Source organism: Pteropus medius, unplaced genomic scaffold, assembly GCF_902729225.1.
Source record: "Pteropus medius unplaced genomic scaffold, Ma_sr-lr_union100, whole genome shotgun sequence".
NCBI lineage: Eukaryota > Metazoa > Chordata > Mammalia > Chiroptera > Pteropodidae > Pteropus > Pteropus medius.
In genome coordinates this window covers 2,726,412-2,735,916 of record NW_024351546.1, presented here as the reverse complement: position 1 = coordinate 2,735,916, position 9,505 = coordinate 2,726,412, and the positions used below count along the sequence as shown (strand labels likewise).

The 9,505-nt window shown below is 50.9% G+C and overlaps 1 protein-coding gene across 1 annotated transcript; it reads right to left on the bottom strand.

The window, feature by feature from the left end:
• Positions 1 to 5,041: 5,041 nt before the first annotated feature.
• Positions 5,042 to 9,303, bottom strand: LOC120587005 (cystatin-C-like). Its single transcript, XM_039843629.1, has 3 exons — positions 8,897 to 9,303; positions 6,176 to 6,289; positions 5,042 to 5,389 (listed from the first exon to the last, which is right to left on the bottom strand). Exons 1-3 carry the CDS (start codon positions 9,140 to 9,142, stop codon positions 5,306 to 5,308), a joined length of 444 nt encoding a protein of 147 aa, XP_039699563.1. The 5' UTR covers positions 9,143 to 9,303; the 3' UTR covers positions 5,042 to 5,305.
• Between the last annotated feature and the right edge of the window lie 202 nt (positions 9,304 to 9,505).

The following is a 9,505-nucleotide window of genomic DNA, read 5'->3' as shown; positions in this document are numbered from 1 at the left end:
TCTCCAAACCATGGTCCAAAAGGTAGAGTCAGTTTCCCTGGAAACAGGTGGAGGAGAGGGAAGGAGGAAACCTTTCCACATGGATTATCTTCTTACTGTTTTATCATGAGAAGGCAGAGTACTCATTCGTTTGTGAGTCAGCACCAACCTCAGGGATTGTTTGGTCGTATATCCTCCACATGGACAGTGCGATCAGTGAAAACCACACACGGCCCAAAGTGTAAGCAGTCTTCAGCACCGTTTCATCGGCTGCTAGCCATTCAGGAAAAGCAGGCATTTTCCCTAGTCTGTTCCTCAGGGACCTGGATTTGCGTAAAAGAAAAATAAATGTTGCTATTCATGATCAAAAGTATCTCACAAAACGGGTAGATCCCGTTCACTAGGAAGCCCTCTATTTTATGAGCACCTTGATGGATGTGGGAAAGTTTAGAAAGAGCTAAGCTGCTCTACCCCACAGGAGAGTCTGGACCTGCTGAGGGATCCTGAGGGAAGGGACAGAGTGGAAAAACGAGAAATGCCAAGCAACCAGCGAGAGAGATGAGGTCAGTGATTCAATAGGCTGAGGTCAAGTGACAACTATCCGGGAGTGAGGTCAAGAGCATTTCAAGGACAGGGGGATGCCCAGCGCTGGGGTTAAAGGTGTCAAAGTTATTGCTCCACAGAAACGTGCCGAACTGCCTGAAATCTCCACGGTTCCCTGACCTAACAAGTGCTTTGGTTGAAGCATGTTTTTATGTGGTTTTGTTTGGTTCTGTTTTATTTACTGGGAATCAAAGAAGGGGCTGGGTTACATATCTAGAGAAATACCCAGCAAAAAAGCATGTCTAGATGTAGGCGTAAATTCGAGGGGGAACCCTGCACCTGCTGCAAACTGCAGACGTTTTAGCAGCAATGGAACTTCGACAGGGAATCTAGCTGAGTTATAGTTCAGTAGTTCCTTTGGGAAACAGTTGGGTAATATTTCAAAATCTCAATGCCTAGATCCCAGCCCAGACTAATTAAGTCAGAACTTCTGAGTGGGACCAGGTATCAGTAGTTTTTCAAGCTCCCCCGGTGATTACACATGCAGCCACACCTGATGCTATTTATACACCTCATCTGGTCTCAGGGAACTAATATCCAAATGCCACCTGAGTATATCCGACTCTGGGCTTCACTGACCTCAGGTGATACTGTGGCGACGTCCCCGGAGCCCCCATGCCGAGAGCTAGAGTGCAGAATGACTGATTAGAAGAAAATCTGCTCCTTGTTTGGGTTACCGTTCGATGCACCACTTTTCAGTGTTATGTGTGTTTGTTCGCACTTCAGAGTATAATGAGGAGAAACAGGTGACTGGACCGTTGTCTCCCTGTGCCTGCCTCACTAGCTTGGCCCTATAGGCTTGGGACGGGGTCGGTGTTTTCCCCTCTGTGCATCTTTTAATGGGGTTTGTGGCCTCACCCAAGGCCACTCCTGCCCTTCTCTATTTGATAGCAGTAATGAGCCACAGAACCCCAGACCTCTAAAGGTCTATGTGAATCGTGAGCCACCAAGACTAATACAAGAAAAACAGGCAAGATCAATAATTTTCTTCTAAATTAGCAATGATTGGGGACACATTCCTGAGAAAATATTCCTGAGAAAAAAGTAAAATATCCAGGCATAAATTTCACAGAAAATATGAAAGGTGTATAACAAGTTATGTTATATGACTGGAGGACATAATAAGAGCGTGAACATGTGACATGTGGTATTCTAAAATGAAAAGCTTAGGGACTAAATGTCTTTTGTTTTTTCTTTTTGCCAAATTGAAATATAAATTCAAAATAGTTCTAGTTCAAAACACAGTAATTCTACTTTGGGAACTTGGAGAAAAATTTCATCTGGAAGAATAAATTCAATGTATTCAGAAATAAATTTCAGCAAACGATAAAGAGAATTGTCGTTACCTAACACATATATTAACAGAACATATCTGAAATGGAATAGTTGGCACAGGAAAATAAACTCAGCTAGATTTAAAACTGATATGCAGAAAATGACCTATGACACTAAAACTTTGCTGTACACACGGTGGCCTTTAGATGCAGGTTTGGAAATCTCTCAGAAAAAAATAGAAGTGACTAATAACATCATTTCAAAAAGTGACATTAAACTCTTATGAGTCACCACATAAAATAAAATCTGTTAACAGCATAACTGGAATACTAATATCTATTTGTGTAACAAGCTGAATTATTCTGGGTTCCTTACAGATGTAAACAAATTGAATTCCCATAACCCCAAGAGAAAGGGGCTCATATTGTCCTCTTATTGATGATGAGTGGGACTCAGGGAGGGTAAGGAGCTTGCCCAGGTCACACAGGCATTGGAATTCTCACCCAGGACATCTGGCTCCAGGGTCCATGGGCTTCCCAGCCTTCAATGTGTACCTGTACACACACACACTCACACATACACGCGCATGCTACGTCACAGACACTACTGCCGTGTGATATGTCATCCTAGCAATTGAAGGTGTGATACAACAACCATTTTCTCTTGCTCGTGGTTTCGTGGACCAGCAATTTGGGAAAGGAGCAGCCTGGCAGTTCTTCGTTGGGGGCTCTCATATGACTGCGGTCAAATAACAGTGGGGCCACAGTCACCTAAGAGATCAGTTGGGCTGGACATCCATGGTGGCCCACTTACCTGCCTGGCAGGTGATGCCGGCTTTGGCCAGGAGCTCAGCTGGGACTGTCAAGCAGACAAGTGCAGGGGCCTCTCCAGCATGGTGGTCTTGGGAAGTGGGGCTTCTCATATGGACGTAGTTTTTACCCGGGGCGAATGTCCAAGAGCTTGCCAGAAGCCCCGGGGCCTTCTCTGACCCCACCGTGCAGGTTGCAGGTCACTTTCCCCGCAATTTCCGGTTGAAGCAATCACAAGGCCACCCAGAGTCAAGAGGTAGCTCACAGACCCCACTTCTCCATGCAAGGAGAATGTGGGACTGTGTTTTCAACCACCTCAACATATCATTAGCTCAATGAAAAAAATATCTAAATCCTATTGAGTGTTTATTCAGAGCCAGGCACTGTGCTAAATCTATTAATATGGATATTTTATATACATTATACACTTATACTTACATTTAAAATAAATAATCACCAAAGTAAAACCATGCAGTAAAAGTTGCAGGGCTGTGCTTCCCTACAAGATACACTGGTCTCGGAGTCGATCAGGTCAGAAAGCCTTCTGGGTCACATCACCTCTCCCAGAGCCCCAGTCTCTGCATCCACAGGTCCGCCCTCCACCCCCATCTGAGGGGGAACCCCTGTGGTGTGGGCTGTGTAACAGAAGGCCTGGGTGTTCGAAGAAGATGCACGGGGCTGTGGGGGAGGCGTAGGTGGACTGAGCTGTGTGCTCAGCCCCTTCCCTGCAATCCTCTCTCCCTACACTCTCCCTGCCCCTCATCTCCCTATCTCCAACTTCCACGAGGAAAAGATAATTGAATTGGAAGTGCGCAAAAGTCATGGCTCAGCATTTCATTGCAGTGCCTGGATGCTGGTTGCTTGTGTAAAAATCAAGATCTCTCTCCAAGGCAACCCTATAAGGAGGCTTCCACCCCAGGTCACCACTTCTATCCAGTCAGCTCGACAACACCCGTCCCGTCCCCGAACAGAAACGTGTTATCCCCAAGTCCGGTCACACCTTCTCCCCTCCCCACCCACCCTCAGAGCCCAGACGAAAATCTCCCCAGTTCACGGCCTGTGGGCAGTGCCTCACCTCTCGAATGCCAAATCCCTTTCCTTAAATAAAGTCTGCAGTGAGCGTGAAGATGAGACAAGGCTCAAACATTCGGAGCCGACTTGTCACCAGGGAGGAACGCTGGAGGGGGACAATCCCCACCCTCTTCCTGGCTTTCTTGGTTCTAGCTTTGCAAGGTAAAGCAGTGGCATGTGGGGCGCTGGGCCCCGAAGCAGGGTGTGTGGGTCCTCTTTGTTATTTCTTGTTCCATGTTCCCAGCAGAGCCACGTGAGTTTTATCCACACAGCCGTGAGTGGCAAAGTGTGCATAACTCACCCCAGCAGTATCATCCTGAGAAAAGACCCCACTCCTACCCCGTACCCCAGAGGAAGCCAGCACTGTAAGGACAGTGCAGGGAGCAGGGCTGTGTTTAGCTGTCTGTTGTTTAGGACCGGATCTTTCCTATTTGGGGCACTAAATATCCTCTACTGTGTGGAATGACGGTGACACAAAGAGGTGACATATTCCCTATTAATTACAAAGCCCTTAGAACAAGAAGAAAGCCCACTGTATGTCCGTCCTGGTTACGTTTTAAATTCCACATTTCTCACGTGAAGCTCTACACAGGGACTTGTATTCAATGGGGTCCCTGAAAAGAGCTGGCAGGTATAAGTCCTTAAAATCCTTGTAGACCACAGCTCCCTAGGAACATATCGGAGAAGGTGCTGCGTTCACTCTTTTTCAAGACCGAAGCTGACCTTGACTGACTTTGATTTTGACTGGCAATTCCCCAATCAGTTACAAACACACACACGCATACTTTTAGTCTTGGACTCCTTGTTGGTGCCTAGTCTCTTGTGAGGAAAAGCAGACCTAAAGCATTATTTCTTTAGTCTCCAGGGAACCCGAACAATCACATCAGTCCCAGGGCCTGATCAGCTCAGCATACCTGACTGAAAGCTATGGTCTTGCAGAACCTTGATGAAGGAGGCCCTGGGCTATAAGGGTTTCATTTGAACCTTTCCTCTTGTCCAGCCCTTGCTCATTGGCTTTTCAAAGGCAGCAGCCGAGCCTCCAGGGTCAGCAGCCCAGGACCCCTTCTCTTTCTTATCCGATTATCAGGAGCCACCACAGCCAAAGCCCTGGGTTTGCAGCCTCCCAAACTCAGTCATCTGCAATGGGGCAGCACATTCTCCTGACGTGCCCGCCGTGGCTCTGTGTGTCAGCTCCCGTCCCCTCTTCCTCCCTCCAGAGCCAGCAGGATAAGGAGGAGCTCTTCATAAAGTAACTGTCTAAACCCTTCGGGCACATCCCCAAAACAACGAAACACTCAAGGAGCAGCTATGTTACTCTTTATTGCGCAAAGTAGGAGTAAAACAGGTGCACCAGGGACAGGTACACCTGGAAAGCAATTAAAAGAAAGAAACGAGTTAGAGCCACTTAGCTGCTCAAGAAGCCTTCTCTATTTGGCTTCTGGGGCCGGCACACTGAGGGGACTCCACCAGGTTGGGGTCGCCCATCTAAGGCTTAGGAACTCTATGGGGTGGAGGGGCAGGGGTGCAAGTGAGAGGCACTCAGGGTGGCCCAGCCTGTTACATGTCCTCTATGCAGCCTGGCAGCTGGACTTCACCATGGAGATCTCGCCAATCCAGGGGACAGTGTATATTTGGAAAGAGCACAGCGCTTTCTGCAAAAGGGAAGAGAGAGGGATTGTCAGGTAGGGTTACAGTAAAAAAGGAAATTGTCCAACAGGAGATGGCAGATGTGCGGGTCAGGAATTGTGGTTGTTTGGTGGGACTCTCAGACCCAGACCCAGACTACTCCCCACCCCAGCCCCAGACTACTAACCAAGACTCAGCAATGCCCTCCCTATCATCCCTCCCATCACTCCAAGTCTAAGAGATGGCATCCTGCACCCCAACCCCCACAGGATTCTACACTATTGCTCCCCCCAGCACAGCCCTTTAAGGAGCAGCCCACGCAAGGCCACACAGCCCCAGAGGGTGCACGCCATGCCCCCAAGTTCCCTCCACCTCTAGTGGGCCAGCACTAACACAGGTTCAGAGGGAAAGACCCAGGTCTACTGAGGCAGGCTGTGGGGCTTGAGGGATGACGAGAGGCTGAGAGCTTCCAAGAACCAGCCCTGCTGATCGCTGGAGAGTTCGATGTTTAGTGAGCAGGGCAGCATGGGAGGGTTTCTCCCCCTACAGGCCTCTAATTCCCTCTAATCTGTTCCAGCTGCTTCTTCCACAAAGCAGGCAATCCCCAAGCACGTGGTGCCCCAATAACCCAGCTTAAAGCCACCTAAAAATTTAAATTCGGCACCTCCGCACACGCACCCTTAACCCCCACACCTATCCAACACCCACACAACCCACTCATGCCACACCACTCACACATGACACACTCCCACAGGAACACCCCCACACCTCTGGCCTGCATGCTTGGTCCCTGGCCCACTTTAGGCACATACCTTCCTCAGCTGTGGCTGGGCGTGGAAGGGACAGCTGGCCAAGTTTGGCTCGGACTTGGTACACGTGGTTCGACCGATCTCCACATCCAAGAAGTAGTTCGTGCCAGCCACCTCCTATGCATGTGAAGAGTATGATTGCCTTTCAACACCGGCCCATGTCACAAAAGCACAAAACCTTTCTGCTTTTGTGCCTAGGGCCATCATCCACTGCCTGGCACCCAGGCGGTACTGAGCCAACTTCTGACTAGTGTCCAAGGTGCTGTGCCCCAGGCCCAACTTGTAACTTGTTTACACAGCAGCTCCAACAAGGTGCGTCATGCAGCCTAGTAGGAAGAGAGGCAGGAAAATGGAAGATGGAAGCCAGACACCAAAACTCCATTAACTGGCCCAGGAACTGAAGGCGCAGCTCTGGGGAGCCAGCAAGGGTGTCAGCAAGTCAACTGTGCCAGCGCCAAGATCTGGGGCAAGGACTAAGGCAAAGTGACAGCTCTGCCTGAGTCTGGGCTAGATATGCCTCAGGAAGACTAACGTGATAATGACCTTGAAGCTACAGTCCAGTTGGTGGTGTGAAGCCATACTGACTCTCATTGCATGTAACCAGGTTTACTCATCCCCTGAGTGGCAGGAAATGAGATGCGTTTCAGTCTCTCTCTCGTTCTCATACACGTACACACACGGACAGGGATGTTTGAGGTCAATAAAAGATGCCTTTAAGAGTTCCTTGTGATGGGAACATATCTAAAGTGTGTCAAACATGTGTCCTTTACATTTGAAATTACAGAAGTGAAGGCTGTCCTCACAGAGGCACTCCCAAGACACACCTAATGAGAACTCGGAGAATCTTAGGATGACGGGCCGCGACCAGGCTCTAGAATCTGCCTGGTGGATCCCAATCAAGGCCCCTGATTCCTCTGGTATCAGTTTCCCAGAAGTGCCAAGCTAGTGTCATCCTGGAGAGGAGCAGGCTCGCGGGGACCTGGTGAGCAGGGAGTGCACGTCCCATCCAAAGGGACAGTGCCAGCTGACTGCTGCAGGAGATATGGGTCTGATCTTGACTCACTGTTTGAAATTTCAAGAGAAGGTAGAAACGAGGCCTAAATCCAGGCATGCAGCACCACACTTTGTTGCCGTGTGGCTATGTTCTGCTCTCCAGTGCGAAGCAGGCCAGCTGGTCTAAATCCTAGCCTTCCTTCAAGGACAAGCGCAAAGCCCAGTAGTCCTCCCTGAAGCTCTCCTCTTCCCTTTCTGAACTTGATTGCCTTCCTTATCTGGCCAGAACTTCGGGGTGGGCTGGCAGAGGCAGGGTCAGGTGTGCTCCTGTCTACCCCAGCAGGCACTCAACTACCTCTGGCTGCTGGTGGTGGACACCCGTCTCAAGGTGCAGAATGAAACTTCACAGCCTAGAGCATGTTCCATGGGTGGGACCTGCAGAGGGAAGCAACGCTCCGAGGGCCTTTCCTCTAGGATCTCTAGGCAGGTCTGGATTCTTGTGCGACACCCTCTGCGTGGCATCTACCTGGCCACAGGCCAGATCCAGGACTCCTTTGTTTGCTGACACCTTCGGGGTGACTAGGGAAGCAGTGAGGGCCCTACCTCAGGGAGGATGTTTGGAGTGCCTGCTGGCCCCAGATACCACTGCACATGGAGGACATGGAGGTTGGTTTACAGGCACCTGCTGAGAGACTGGAAGAACATGTCTCTTCTGCATGACCCGAATCTCATCTTGAGGAAACCTCAGGCCAATCCAAACGGAGCACCAGTCTACACAACACTGGCTGGACTCTTCACAAATGCCAAGGTCATGAAACAGATAGGCTGCTGCAGGGGAAAGGACGGTGCAGGACAGTGGCTGGAGCATATGACCCTGGAGTGTTCTTGGCTATAAAGGATATTGCTGGGACGATGAAGGACATCTGAATAAGGTCTGTGCATTAGATAAATGTCAGTGTTGAGTCTTGATTTTCCAAATTGTACTGTCATCATATAAGAGAATGCCCTTGTTTGGGGGAAATATATACTCTCAAATGGTTCAGAGAAATAAAGGCACACATGTACCCATGCACACACGTGGGGAGGGAGGGAGGCGGGCAGATAAAGCAAACAGGACAAAATTTTAACGTTTGAGGAATCTGGATGAAGGATCTACGGAGAATCTAAGTGCTAATTTTACAAGGGTTCTGTAAGTCTGAAATTATGTCAAAATGCAAAGTTAAAAGGAAGAAACCGCTTAAAAAATCATTCAGTGGGAGGGAGGGGCTAACCAGGTGTACGTGTTTTCCTTGGCATATGGTCGTTTGGTTCCCAGCTCACACTGAGCCCCCAGTCCCATTAGGCTAAGTGGGCTAGACAGGGACCCTGACCCCAAGCCAAGTTCTCCTTGCTAGGCTGGTGCTTGAAAACAGAAATGAAGAGCAGGGCGGCAACCAGGAGTGTCCGGGACCCAGGGGCACTCCTGGGGACAAGTCCGCGAAGGGATGTGGGAGACAGGAAACTGCCTGGCTGAGAAACATGGGCGTGTCAGCGTCTAGGGCCCATCTGGAGAGCTTCCAGGGCCTTAGAGGTAGATTCTCCCGCGAGTGCGGCAGGCAGTAGCGCGTCTGGCTACGTCACGGAATGCCACAGCCTCCCAGGCGCAGGTTCCGCCCTCTCGCGGTGCAGGCTCCCCGCATCCCGGTCGCCCTGCCTGCTCCGCAGCCCCGACACCCGGTCCCAGGGACGCACCTGCTTGCGGGCACGCACCACCCGTATGACGCGGCTGTGGAAGGCGTCCTTGCTCGCCTTGTTGTACTCGCTTAGGGCGAAGTCGAGTGCCTCCTGCACGCCCTCGTCGTTCACGTCCGCGTCCTCCAGGCCGCCCACTAGGCGAGTCTTGCCTTGGTACGCGCTGGCCGCGGGACTCACCGCCAAAGCCAGGGCCAGAACCAAAGTGGCCATCAGGAGCAGCGCGATTCGCAGGGATCTTGCCATGGTCGGCTCCGAGGGGACGCGAGGTGGAGCGACTTGAGAAGAGAGACGAGGGAAGCAAAGCAGACGCTTGGAGCACCACTCACGGGCCTCGGCATTTATTCCCCAGGCGCGCGGGTCCAGCCTCTCTCCAACCCCTCGCCCCCTCCCCGAGCTCCTCCTCTTCCGCCCCGTCCCATCCCCTTCACTTAGACCAGCCCAGGCCCTGGGGCCCTATTCCTTTCCTGTCCTGTGGTCCTGCTTCTCCCGCCAGCCCTTCCCCACAGCTCTCCGTTACCCACCCTCTCGCCCAGCTCTTCCCTCCCAGTCCCGGCCCTCCCGTTAAAATCCCTCCCTTCCCCGCTACCTGCTTTCCTCACCTGAGTC

Bases quoted from the DNA above. Each gene is read 5' to 3' on its own strand.
- LOC120587005 (XM_039843629.1), bottom strand. From the start codon at position 9,142: ATGGCAAGATCCCTGCGAATCGCGCTGCTCCTGATGGCCACTTTGGTT. The intron at 6,290-8,896 runs GTGCGTCCCTGG...TCACATGCATAG, and splicing joins TGGTGCGTGCCCGCAAGCAG to GAGGTGGCTGGCACGAACTA. The intron at 5,390-6,175 runs GTATGTGCCTAA...TCCCTTTTGCAG, and splicing joins CCCAGCCACAGCTGAGGAAG to AAAGCGCTGTGCTCTTTCCA.